Source organism: Hyposmocoma kahamanoa, unplaced genomic scaffold, assembly GCF_003589595.1.
Source record: "Hyposmocoma kahamanoa isolate Upper Pololo Valley unplaced genomic scaffold, ASM358959v1 88, whole genome shotgun sequence".
Classification (NCBI taxonomy): Eukaryota; Metazoa; Arthropoda; class Insecta; order Lepidoptera; family Cosmopterigidae; genus Hyposmocoma; species Hyposmocoma kahamanoa.
In genome coordinates, this window is record NW_020654466.1 from 16,389,251 (window position 1) to 16,404,095 (window position 14,845).

The window sequence follows — 14,845 nt, forward strand, 5'->3', positions numbered from 1 at the left end:
ACCTTACCTTACCTTACCTTACCTTTCGGTAAGGGTAAGAATGGGACTTGTCAACTTATGTCTCAGGGTGACGGGCGTAGTGGCAGTGCACCTCAGATCAGAAATGAAAAGGCGCCGCAACTGCTATGGATAGGCGTGTCGCTTACCACCAGCCATACGACTTGTTCGTCCCGTCATTTGGTATTATAACAAAAGAAGAGTGACAATCGAACAGTATTTTATGTCTTCTAAAGTATTTTGATATCGCCTGACAGTTTTTAAAAGACACCGTGTTGGATGCATGACCTTTACAAGAGAATTACCATTTGTTTTACCTGTGTGCGTACAAGAGTGCAATGTCGTGTACATTATCGGTCACCATTTTTACCTGAAACCAAAAGAAGGAACATAAAAATTATGTTATTTGGCAAAAGCCATTACATTATTTCTGTAAAACAATGCATTGCGATGATAAAGTCTAAGTTTAAAATTGCTATTGTTAACGCCACGGGTTCTTGGTCGGTACAATAGAAGTAAGGCAATTCGCTGCGGCCCTACCATCCGGCAATTCTAAAGTGGACCACCTAATTTCTAATGAGGCTTTTTCTGCCAATTAAATTTGCCCTAAATTTATTTACTCATTTGACATTGTGGGTTTGGTCAATTTTTCCCTTTTCCACTCAACGTCTTTTCAACTTTTCGTAGGTATTTGAATGTATAAGTACAGGCCCATTAAACACTTGTTACTACTCTACTGCTTTATTTTCAAAGGGACTTACTGTTTCATGTGCTTTTCGACATATAACTAAGTAGAACAAGGTGAAAATGTCGGAGTTCACTTTAAAATCGCCAGTAAGCGCGAATTGTTTGTACTCGGTCAATGTTGGATGCGCCAGAGCACTGCCCGTGAAAAAGTACCGGTGCTGCGCGCACACCGCCGTAACCGCAATGGAAATTAGAAACTCAAATATTTATTTACAACTAACTAAATATGGAAACGTGATGGTATACTATATCGTAGTTATAATATCGTTTGGGCGTAATGTAATATGTAGTGGCTTATTGTTTCGATAAAAAAATCGAGGGAGGGTTATCTCAGATAACATAGATACAATTAACATATTGCACTGCTGCTACAATAGTGTTGTAGCTCAAAATATATGAGATTCAAGTTCATACCATTCCTGAAGGTAAAATTTGAATCTCTAGACGTCATTACAACCGTCCTTAGAATATTGTGAGAAACAATTAATGTAATATCTATTTAACTCAGAATGAGACAAATTTAAAACCATCCTTACTCAATAATATGAAATTATTTTTTCCCTTTTATTTTTAAATGTCTTTGACAAGTACGAAATTGTTTAGATGTCTGTAATGAACTAAAAACTTATACATAAATTAAAATAAAGACCAAGCTGGGGGTGCAATATTAATTTTATTTTATTTTCTTTTATTAAATTTTAATTATTATTTTTGTTTATTTATTTCAATTTAAATATTTTATGTGATTTTATCATAATTCTTAAATTTTTTGTGAAGCAAGATGTGGTATCATTGGACCATTTCCTCACTACACTACAGTGAATACTGTGGCGTAAGAAGTTCTCAGCGCTAACGACTACACCCCTTATGGTTTTTACCATTATGTTATGGGTCTAAGATTGCTGTCCTACTTACTGTTAAAAGTAAATGTATACTTACTTAAATACAATTTAGTGACAAAAAGCAAGAACGAAACTTTACGTAAGTGCTTGGAAAACAATTAAAAATTTTAGTAATTCATAAAAGTCGTAATACTTCAAAGAAGTAAACATGAAATGTCGTTAAATGGCTTTTAAGATTTGTAGTTTTTTTAGAGACGTGCGCTGGCGCTGTAATCATGAAGCGGTTCCGAGAAAAAAAATCACAAGACTCAAGAGAGAGAAGTAGATTTGAAAAAAAGTTATCTATAGATACCATAAATTTCAATTGGTGTATCGACTTCTTAAGTTTTCGCGATTGTTACACATAGGAAATGAAACTATGTTTTCGATTTCGCCTTTCGATGATAATAAAATAAAAATTAATAAAAAAATTATATAGTTAAAATAAAACAATTTTGTAAATATGTAATTGGAACGTTACTTTGAAAATTTTAAAAATAACGTATTTAATTAATAATTTTTGTAATAATAGTGAAAAATAAGGTGGTTTGCATTAATATTAGACATAACTAGTTGGTGACTTTACCATCTCAGTCAGCCGTGGCCATGGGACCTGTAACTCTCTTTTTTTTAAATACTGATCGTCGTGCGAATCTAATGAATAATCATCGTGAATAAAATAGTAAATAGTTTTTTTTATCAATGAAATGATATAAAAAAAAACTGAATAAATAATTTATTTTATAGCACAAAGTCAAACTGTTAGCCAAACTGTTGCTCTTCAGGCTTATCATGGATATGTTGTTTCAGTGATTGCTTACGGTATTTTGATCTGGGGCAATTCATGTAACATTGACAGAGTGCTTATATCTCAAAAGCGCAGCATCAGATCGATTTGCAACATTTCACTTGTAACTTCGTGCAGACCACTTTTTAAGAAATTAAATTTATTAACAGTGCCTAGTGTTTATATTTTGAGTGCCTGTACCTTCGTCAAGCAAAATTATTCACTATCAAACGACATGAACCTTTATATAACACGAGGTTTCCGGACAGACTTACTGTACCGGTCAACATAAAAAGAGAAGTGTATCGTCGTAACTGTTTACCTATGTGTGTCAAAATATATAATTCGCTACCGATTGATTTAAAAAATACGCCAAATAATTGTATTTCCGAAATAGGTTATCCAAATGGTTGTCTAACTGTTGTTTTTACTCAACAGAAGAATTTTTTGACTACAAAAATAATTAGGTATTTGTTTAAATTTGACATTATTGAGACTTATTATTTTAAATGTATAAGATATTTTAATAATTATGATAGATATACTCATTTTAAGGTACATTTGCATGCTATTACTAGCTAAGTGTGAGAACCTGTTAATAGAAATATTATATGTATATTAAGCCAACTATGTACACCACACTTAATGCGAATAAATTATTATTATTATTATTATAAAAACTTTATTCTGTGTATGTTGAAAACAATGTCGCAATTGAATTGCTAGCTGTATGATAACATGCGCTAAATGTATATACAAGGACATTAAAATATTGCCACAACTGTACTTATGCAAATATGTTTTGCAAATTGTAAGGAATACACAAGAAGGAAGTAGTGAAGACGAGTGGAGACGAAAAAATGAGTGTTGCTAAACATTGCAAAGTTGTTGTTTCAAAAATGAAAAACAATATACCTTTCATTAGTATGAATATAAAAGAAGTAGAAAAGTTTTTATTAAGTAACAACACATTACAGGAAAACGAGAATACTTATGTTGGTATACTTATCCTAAAAGGTACCGAGTGGGGTCTATCACCTTTCTAAGATTTATTTTATTTTGAGCAAAATACGAGGATCATGATGATATTTATATATGGCTTGGTCGTGTAAAAATGGCAGAAAAATATTGTTGCTTTCCAAGTTTTCAATGACTGATTTTTGAAACATATAACATCTAAGTATAATTTGGTACTGTAAACAGAACCAAGAGGGCATTTAAGGTATATAACAATTATTAAAATGGCCTAAAAGCGTATTCATGAAATGCAGTGCAAAAAAAGCGGTCGATATTATCAATTATCTACGTATATATGAAGGAACATCACGGAATTATATTCAAAAGTGACAGACAAATTATATTATTCGATACGTTGTAAAGCTCTATGTTGTAAGGCTCAACACGTGGTAAGCTATTTCTTATACAGAAATTCCTAAAGTTCAGCCATCATCGGCATTACGACGTTGAACGTTTCAGAAGATACTTCGTATTTCAAAGTAAGCGTGAAAATAAATAAGACGTCGGATAAATTAAATGATCACTTCACCGTTTGAAGTTCCCAACATTGTTTTATAAACAAGATTAACCGTAAATTCAGCGTAGATCTAATAATAATTAGCGTTATTTTCATACGGTTTTTTACCGTTCCAGATATTTAATGTGCTATTCACACGTTTTCGGGGACAGAGATGATATTCCGTTAATTCACGCTTTTACAACATGTCGAAATCAGAACAGCAGATGACCGCCTTCCCTCATGTGGAACAGCAATTTATCTTATAATGGCTAGGGGCGCTTCACTTTCAGTCTCTGTTCGGAATACCAATAGCATCATATACTTAATGGATTCCACGTCTTGCGTGCTAAACACCGACCCATAAAAGAAGCATCACTTTCACTCAATGATTATGTTGTCCGTTTTAAAGACGTTGCAAAAACTGAGAGTAGGATTTTTAAAGTAGGGTTCCAAGTGAGGTCAAGCACCTCTCTAAGATTTATTTTGAGCAAAACATGAGGAATTTAATTTATGGTGGGCGGGTAAACATTATATAAAATAGATTGTTGCTTTTCAAGCTTCAAGTGAATGATTTTTCAAACATAGTGATTTACAATATATGCTATATAGACGGAATACAATGGATGTTCAACCATCGTTTATTGTACGTGGTGTTGACATAGCCCCGTTAATTAATTTTGATACAAACGTGATTCATTCAATTTTTTTTTTAAAACGTATCGACAAAATAAGAATAAAGAGTGCGATTCAAAATTGATACTGTGTACAGTTTTTATGGAGGTAGGGGAAAATATCTCAGCGAATAAAATGACACAGATATCAACGGAATAATGGATGGGAATACTGCAATTTACTGGGGGTTTTTCGTTTGATATTATTTTTGAACACAAACAGCTGAAAGAACAAATAAACAGTATAAAGAATCAATGTTGCAAGTGTTATTTATCAGTATATTTCGTCGGCACGTTGCCGACTTTTTTATGGGGTCGCATAGCACAATACGATTATATAGCTTATACCGTCTACGAGTATATGCATACGTTTATAATTGTATATACACGGAATAAACCAGTACGACTGGTTCGTCCCTCGTCTGCTCTTTATTCTGGCAAGGTTAGGCCAACCCTGGCGGTCAATCTTTTTTGTTTTCAAGGGAAGAGGCGAGTTTTAAGGCATCCTTATTTAGTGAGAATATGTTTTTTAAGTGGAATAAATTGTATTTGCAACTAATCCATAATATATCACGTTGGAATGTATAAAGTTAATTTACGATGATCCTCAAACAATATGTACTCACGGTGCGGTGCATGAAAAATTTTTGTATTATAATCTTGTAGTTGTACCCACAGACATATTCTAGATATATGTTTGTGGTTGTACCTATCTGTAGCCATCTGTAACAGCGATGAAATTCCCGGCTTCTGCAATGTATCCGGCGGCGCCGGCGCAGCCCAAGGCGAACTTTCCACCAGGCTATAGTGTCGACATTATCGCTTCACCGATTGCGATTGAAAGTTTATGTCCGTGATACAAATGCATTCTTGTTACTTCCGTTAAATGAGACAATTTTGTTTTTACCGGACAAACAAGTAAGCAACGGAATCTTATTATTATGTTAGTTCCAGAGCCACTCAGAACTTCAATTGCATAGATATGAGGGGCACTCCTACTCCTAAGTTCCATGTGCCTGTAATTTCACCAATACCCTTACTCTTCAAAACGGGACTGTAGTAATGCTCACATTATTGCTTGGCGGCAGAAATAGATAGTACTTCCCTGGACAAACTCTTTCAAAACGAGCTGCTCTATTTTTGTGTTTTCGTTTTAATTCAGATTCTTCTAAAGCATCGGATTAGGTATACATATGTATGATAGGCAGTGCGCCTGGTGGTAAGCGACACGCCTATCCATAGTAGTTGCAGTGCCACTCAGAGCTTTAAATCGCAAAGATCTTTAGGGGCACTGGCAATGCGCCCGTCACCCTGATACATAAGTTGATAAGTCCCATGTGACTGTAATTTCACCAGCACTCTTACCCTGCAAAACCGGAACACAGTAATGCTCACATTAGTGCTTGGCGGCAAAAATAGGTAAGACGGCAGTATTTCTCTGGACTATATCTATTATATATTTTGCATGTTGCAGAATAAAAATAACACAAAGAGTACAATGCCGTAGGCACGTAAACTAGCATAGGGGTCTACCCCTACAAACAACGAAGTTTATATTACTACGTCAATCCTGCTACGAAACTGCATTGTTCTGCTGTGCCAAAATTGAACTGCATTCGAAAAAATAGGTGACTCAGAAACCTACTCCATATGTTGATGTATGCAGTCACGATTCTATGTTTATTGCTTTCTTTCGTGCTTTATCATCTTACTAACATGCATTGTGCGGTGCGTGCTGCAATAACACGTACCTATACAGTTACATAACGTATTAATTTTCAAGCCTGGAAACTGCTTATGGTTACGCAAGGAAGAATTTGATAAATTTAAATTAGTTAACTTGAATTTTATAGCAAATCTCTTAAGACTGTACGAAAGTCATGATTGCATGTTTTGTTATGTGGGAAGAAGGAATAATTTTTATGTCATGAGAAGGTTGTACATGTTTTCCCGATAGTAATCTTATCTAATCTAATGATAGGTAGAAAAATTAAGGCAAGTAAAAACACCTTTGTTGTTCACAGTATGCCTACTACCACACGTGTTTATTATTGTACAGATTTCTATGAAAAATATCTAAGCCTTTTAAAATTGTAATTTCAATTAAATTTACAACGACACGATGTAGTAGTAAACAACTCACGTGAAATGCGTCTAATTGCTTTTGGTTAGACTCGATTTGATTGCGCCTATAAATGAGGTAAATAACTCTATTATTATTATTACTTAAAATGCATCACAAACACATGCAATAGTTCCATAATATTTTGATGTTTGTTTTCTACAGGAAACACATCGATACTTCAAAGAAGAAAGGGCGTAAATACCAAACTCCAAAGTTTGCTAGACAAACAACAAATTTATAAAACGTTTTTAGTTTATATACTTTCTATTTTGATAAGGAAAAAAAAACAACATTTGTGGTGAAGAACTAAGTTTTAAATAGGCAGATCGAAAGAGCATGAAAATGTAACCCAATTACAAGTCACTTTTAAGAGTCTATACTACCTCAGCTCGAATTAAAATTCTTCCCGTACTAATACGGTACATTTTGCTTGTGTCGCGCGGCGGGGGCACCGGCTTTATTTCAGAATTTATTTCTTTACAAGCAAAATTAAAGCCATTTCAAAAAATGTATATCGTATAGTATACGTGTTCTATTTAATTCAGTTGATATACAAAATATCATTGGTATATGTAAAGTACCTATTGAATACAGCGGTTTTCTTGTAAATTTTCGAGGTAAGTTTGTGTTTTTTTCTATCGTAAACATTTTCAGGAATCGCGTTTTCACACCGTATAATGATCAGTGTACAGCCTCAATTTTACTATATATTTTTTACAAAGTCATTGCTTCAACACTTTCACTGCTATGGAGAATCAACGAAAGCCATTTAAGGTAGTATAGACTCTTAATAAAGTAGACTTTTACATCTTTTCTTCTCAGAAGAATCGATATACGAGTACATACAGGATCAAAAGCACATGAAGCTTGATATTTGAGATATAAATTCAACTTATGCCGCTTAAGATAAGAACGGTCCAAAGAGTCAAACTCGACACGCTCTTGAATGTTCTTTTGAATTAGTTCAAACAAAATAATGTTTAAGTTATTTCTTATGGACCGGGTACTGGACTGCGCAGACATAAAACTTTTTTATGTTTTCTATTTCTCAATGTGTGTTTTTTGTTTTTTTTTTGTCTATATGTTGTGTGTAATTAGTTTTTCTCATTGGTTTTTCTTAAAATATAATTCTTTTTTAGGCTTGATTTCCCCCTGCTCCACACAGCACTATTAAAAATGTATTATGTATATCTATAACATTTCTTAAATTATTATTGTCAAAAGTAAAAAAATAAATTATTCTATCGGCAAATGAATTATCAACAGTTGAAAACGTCATTTTTTAAGCTAACTGCTCATTCACTGTGCCGATTTCCCTGAGAATAACGAACAAGCACTTTTTTTTATGGTACCTAATGACGGTACGAACAAGTCGGGCTCGTGATGGCGCGATGGAAGCGACACGCGTGTCCATAGCAATTGTAGTGCCACTCAGAGCGGGCACTGCCACTGTGTCCGTCATCCTGAGATATAATTTGATAAGTCTCATGTGCCTGTAATTTACATAAGGGTTGCTCGTTTTAAATAAACTTCAACACTTTAAATCATATTTGTGTAGAATCTAGAGCTATGTCGCTTATAAAGTAGTAATAAATTGCAACCGAATATACTTATAAAAACATCAACGAAACACTGATTGAACTGATATACGGTTTGTCACAAAGTCTGGTAAATCTCTTAAGTCACGTAGAACTATATTTTTAATCCTGTTACAAGGAACAGTTATGTAACTCTATTGCATAACGATTATGTATGTTACCTATTTAGCTTGACATTAAGCTCGTAATATGAGTCAGGCGGAAGCACCTGTAAAAAGTATATTGATATGACTCAACTCCAATTTTCCCTGATGAAGATCTCGTTCGAATAAAACCGTTAATATTTTTAAGATATTTTCCTGTTACTAGAAATTGTTACTGGAATATTGACACATGTCTTTTGTCATGTATATGTTTTCAGGATGATACATAAGTCTAGACTATAGTTTTCCAAAGTGATATCTATCGCTCCAGTGGGCGCTGAAGAGTCCTAGATGGGCGGTAGGGGCTTCGGAAGCAATTGGGGGCGTTGATGCTGACCAGGGGGTGCTACCGAAAAAAAACCTGCATTATCTATTTAAACTACACTACATATATATAATTATTTTCCTTGTGATCTTTATGTTTAGTTTATATAAAAAATACGTGTTTTCAATTATTTTTTGTGGTAGTGGGCGACGAAATTTTTTATTTTGCCTAAATGGGCCAAAAATATTGGGAACCATGGTCTTCTAGATGAAGGTATGGTCTAGACAAAATTGTTGTATAATATTATTATTTGTCCTAATAATTTACACACCTGTCACATGCGTAAAAAATAGTATATTAAAATGCCAAGTATTCAATCACTTAACAAATGAGTGTAAAATAATATTATTTAAAGGATGTGAACGTACCTGTTAATCTAATTAGTAACACGAGATCCAAACAACACTAAAACACTGAACACTATAAAACACCGATATCACAGTCTATTCTAATACTGTAGGTAGGTACTCTACTTAGTTATTATTAAACAAGTCTTTTGATGCTTTTTTTATTGCAACTTTGTTATCAGTACAATTAATTACAGCGATAAGAGCCGGTGCGTTGTGAATGGTCGGAGGTGACGAGTGTACGTGGTCGCGGTTGGAATACGTATAAGTCGGCATGGTTGTCCACCCACCATTTTAAGGCACGTACTACGCGGTCGTGATGACAATCTAGTGGCGTCACTGTGACGTAGTCAACCTACATAATAAACTCTTTCTTTTTAACCGACTTCAAAAAAAGGATGAGATTCTCAAATCGACTGTATGTTCTTTTGTATTACATGTTACGCGATAACTCCGTGAACCGATTTGGATGATTCTTTTTTTGTTGAAATAACCCACCTCAGAAGTGGTGTAGTGGTCTCATTTCATTGTTTATTTCATCTGTTCACGCATGAAGACTTATTTTTATAAATAGCGACTAAATTTTATAAGGAGCAATCATGATGTAATTCCACGAACGTTTGAGCTCGGTTCTTTAGTACTCTGCACCGAGATTATTACTTTAAGTGATATTAAAGTTTGCAAAACGAATATGATTTCTTTGATCCCGAAAAACGGATGCATAAATCTGATTTTCTCAGCTAATGCAGTTTTGCTGGTATGCAATAATGGGATATGATAATATAAATTACATAAGTCTATACTACTTGATGACGTAAGTAATTGGAAACTAAATCGTAAGCTGGTGGTATACTAAGCTATCAATCAGTTAATTTAAATAAATCTTATGACATAATTGGGACAGGCAAGTACAATTTATACTATTATTCGATATCCAATGGTATAACTGGGATAAACTAGTGCCTCTAATACCATTACAGGTATTATTCAATGATATATATGCTACGCACACGCAAACATATATGGCGCCGCACTAGGGAAACCCTGTACCGCAAGTGCCATGGACACACACATAGACAACCACAAATTACACCCAAACTCACGGTAGATATAAATGTAGGCCATACAAATATTTCTCTCGGTTCGGGGATCGAACTCGGGACCTCTGCGTGGCAGCCCATCATGATAACCATTCGGCCGCGGAGGCAGTTAATAATAAATTGATTATTTCATTAATAAATACTATCTACTATGCCAATAACACATAATTGATCATAATGTGCTATAAGCCTAAGCTTATAAGTGCTTAGGCTTATAGCACATTATGGTTAGTCATGCCTTGATAGTGACAAATGCAATATTTAGGGCATGGTTATGATATAGAGAATCGGCGCGTTTTTCATCACGAAAGCCATCACGTAGCTAATAATTTATCATGAGCTAAGAATTATCACCTTGTCTGGAATCGTGGCGCTACATTAAGCGCAAACGACTTGTTAAATACGTACAATAAACAATGCACATATTAAGTTTATTATTTGTGAATTTATTTATAGATAGATACCGCATGACGTACGTCGGACCAAAATTTGTTTGATTTTTTCATTAAATATAATTGGCAATGTTTACGCTGCAATATTTTGTTTACATCCTCAATCCATATACGTCTCAGTACTGAGTAAGTGTTTCCATAGTCCAATGTGGGCTGGGGACTTCACAGGACTTCGTATGAAGTCTTCGATGTGCAGGCTTCGTTATTATATTTATTTCACAGTTAGATAGTCAAAAGCATAAAGTATTAAATAAAAAATAAAAATAAAATATTTCTTTATTTGTACATCCATTAATAAATTTAACATTACTTATCACAATTACATCACAATTAAATTGAATTTTATTAACGGAAATATTATTAATAAAGTAAAGAATTAAGAATTAAATTAAATTGAACATACTTTACAAATGATAGTATAATTATAATTAATTTATACTTTAAAATGGAGTGTTCGCTAACAAAGTTATTTGACAACATCGCACGGTTTGCAGTGTGAACGCTGGATGAGGAGGCCCCGGGTTGTTGATAATGTTATCCCTTGACATTGTATTATAAATTGTAATATTGTGACTTTCATAATATGAAATAAATGAAGCTGTTCATTCTGTAATTAAAGATACTATATATTTGAAGGTAACCCTGGAAACGGTACATTTGGCAGAAAGGTGGCAATCGTCGCCATAACTCGAGGAAGACGTTGTCGTGACTTCGGTATTTTCACACAATAAGCGAAGAATATTTAACGTACACTCGGTGGCCATTTGCGTTGCTAAATTTAGTGTTCTAATTATAGTGGCTAATACAATTAGCATGCACTTCTATGCTGGAAATAACAATCGATAATAAACTGAGCATATGTCCCGCTCGAAGCTGCGTTCAGGGGTTATTTCTGCTAGTGTTAATGACTTCGGATACAAGCCAGTTGACATTTGTGGGTCGTGCTATTGTTGTCGTATATCCTCACCAATGCGAGCAAATAGTGCTGAATTAGTAAGTAACTTCGAATTGGTGTCGACATTTGAAAACACAGAAAAAGGTACACACAGAGGAAGTTTCGTTGCCTTGTAACGGGTTGTCCTGGTGACACACTTTATGTGAGTTAGTTCTGGCCAATATAGTCCTTATTCAAAATCAAAAGTATGAAATTATTTTTTCCCTATTATAATTTAAATATATTTGGCAAGTTGGAAATTGCTTAGATGTCAGTAATAACCTTTAACCTATGCATACGTAACTTTCAACGATCTTTCGCGGGAAGTAAGTGATTCGTTTTTCATCGATTCTGAAAAAATACACTTTTTGAGATAATACACTATTGAATTAACAGTGCTATATATCATTAACATATATATCTCTTATATTTACTGTCATAAACGCCAGTTTTTGACAGCACAAGGAAAATATAAAAGTTTTTTATTATGAGTTTTAGGATAATATGACAACTTTAGTAACAAGACCTATTTAGATTAGGTCCACACATGCACAACATTTTATTAAATATATAAATATCTTGTCAATAGGGTGATAATTAAGAACATTGGGATAGCGAGCTTAATACCATCCATTGGGAACACAAGTGCATTATTAGTTACTTACTTTGGGATCAAAGCAACGTATGTATGTGACGTTGTCTATATTTATATTTAGTTAAAAAATATTTGAAATTACAGCTGTAATTGTTTTTTTAGTTTATTGACCAAAATACAGAAAAAATACTTATTTGCTAATTAATTACAAGCTTCGCTCACAAAAGCTCTTCCGGCTTTATCCGCGGCGAAGGAGTTTGGTCTATTTAAGTAAAAATATAATAAAATAGGGCAAAAATCTTAATAAGTAACTTAATTACAACTGAACAGGTACAAAAACATGCTCACTCACATATGTAGATAAATTGCATATAATACCAATTAAGCAATTTACAATATAAAGTGCATATCTTCGGTTTTCAAAAAGTGTTTCTTAATGTATGATTTATAGTGTTTGTTGTTTTGATAATTACATATAAATTCCTCACTCATTTTGTTCATTAATGCAGGTAACAAATAGTTCCAATTTCTTTTTCCATAAAGTTATCTACCTGGTACATAGAAATGAGTAACTTACCAACAAAATTATTGTTTGCAAAAGACATTGTATACAACCAAACAGAACTAAAATTTTAATATTACTAAATGTCAGGTCATCTTTTCGGATAAAACGTTACAATCCAATTTTCCAACTTAAAAACATTTGTATACGACAGGGATTTCTTTGTAACTCCCTTAAAAAGGGTCAAGAAATTCCATGCCTCAATTTGCGTTTGACACGGGCTTTCAGGTCAATCGATAACGCTTTATTTAAAATGTATACGTAAATTGAACAATTGACCTGTCAATTATTCACACAAAATGGTTTTACCTTCATTCGCCGTCTCTACTTAGTAACATTTTGTAATCAAAGTGTCATTTTGGAGGATTCCCCTTTTGTATAACTTAGAGAAGCAATTATCTTGATAAGACGAATTGGCACTCAATTTCATTAGTGTTGAATTTATCTACTACCTGCTAGTGTAGCGATATTTTAATTGACAATGGTAGGTTCTAGAAAATGAAATGTTCGTAAAATATAATCTGATTTTTTCCCCCTTTTTTATAGCCGAGAAGTAGCAATAGAACGACATTGAAATGGCTCACTAGTTCCGGAAAAAAATTGTTTATTAAGGTCTTTTCAAATTATATGCTACAAAGACATTAAATTTCTCAAGAAAGCTTTTAACATCAAGTTACGGTGTATTTATAAATAAGTACGAATAATGTTTTTAAGAAATCAAAATTTAATAGTAAGTATTTTTGACGATGAGTTTTCTAAATCAGTAGAAAACCCCAAGTCATTGCAATAACTCTTACTTTAATTTAAACTTTCTTTTCGAATGCAAAAGAATTTGGACCATAAAGTCTCAAAAACTCTTCCATCATAGACGCCATCGAGCTGTACATACAAATTAAGCATCATTTTAGAAGGTACAGTTATTTTAATTGACTTAACGAATACTCAGATGCACCCGCACTCAATGGTCAGTGGCTGTTAACTACAAAAGCTAATCTAAGCTTGCATACAAATCAGGGGGTATATATGTAAGCGATTTTGATGCATCGAATTCATGAGTACTCCTATTAGAATGCACGTAAGGTAAAGATAACGAAGGTTCCAAGAATTACCATGTTACGATATTACGGGAATTTTAGTGTAAACCGTGCTTTGTTATGAGTAAGTGAAAGTTTGAAAGGAATATGCTGAATAGTACCTATATAATTATTAATACAATTATTAATAATTATAACAAACTAGTGGCGTAATTTCACATAAAAATAATTGAATATCAATTCCATAAAAATTTAAGTAACTATATAGTTTTTTCCGATGAATCTTATTTTTCCGGGTTGACCGCAAATGTGCGAAGTAATATTTAATGAACCGTTAAAAATAGAATCACCTAAGTCACATTACAATTTTTTCGCTATTCATTCATTCCACGTCAAACCGAACACTTAATTGTAATTGATGATTCCTATTTTTTTGCAGACGCATGCAGTATATGAATAAAGGAAATAGTGTTCAGCGAAAAAAAATAATTGTCGCGATGTTTTTAAGAAGACGTGCACGGTTGTAAGTTGGAAGAAAACGCAAAAATTGTCGCTCATAGATCATTTAAATAATTGTATCAGTGGATCCCACTAGTGCTCCAAAAATTCAAGCGGTAGATTTTGAAGATATTTATTGAGTCATTTCATGTAGTGGTATATTTAAATTACTTTTATAAATTAGTATTAATTTTGTTTATAAATCCATTAGTATTTTTAATTAAACTCTCCAAAACTAAAATCGTGTTCCCACTTCAATTAAAAAACATGTAAATATTTGAAATGGAACTCAAACGAGTTCTATATTTAAGAGTGTGGCCGCGCGGTGCGGCGGCTTTAACTGCCTCAGTGGCGGGTACCATGCTGGACTGCCACGCAGAGGTCCCAGGTTCGATTCCCGGGTCGGGAGAAATATTTATATAGCCTACATTTATGTCTCTTTAGTTTAGTTTAGTTGTCTATGTCTGTGTCCATGGCACCCGCGACACAGGGTTTCCCTAGGGTTTGCCTACGTTGAGTGTGTGCATTATTAT

General features: G+C 33.6%; 1 protein-coding gene across 6 annotated transcripts in view; it reads right to left on the reverse strand.

Moving 5' to 3' along the window:
* The window catches only part of LOC113235729, a 106,657-nt gene that overhangs the window by 25,083 nt on the left and 66,729 nt on the right, over positions 1–14,845 (reverse strand). Inside the window, exon 1 of one of the 6 annotated variants that reach the window (XM_026471605.1) lies at positions 315–363. The exons of 4 other annotated variants lie outside the window; for them this stretch is intronic. In XM_026471605.1, coding sequence (XP_026327390.1) covers positions 315–348 — 34 coding nt within the window. In that variant the 5' untranslated portion in view covers positions 349–363. Of the gene's footprint in view, positions 1–302; positions 364–14,845 lie in introns of those variants that run through there. One more of the 6 variants, XM_026471604.1, reaches the window with a different exon arrangement.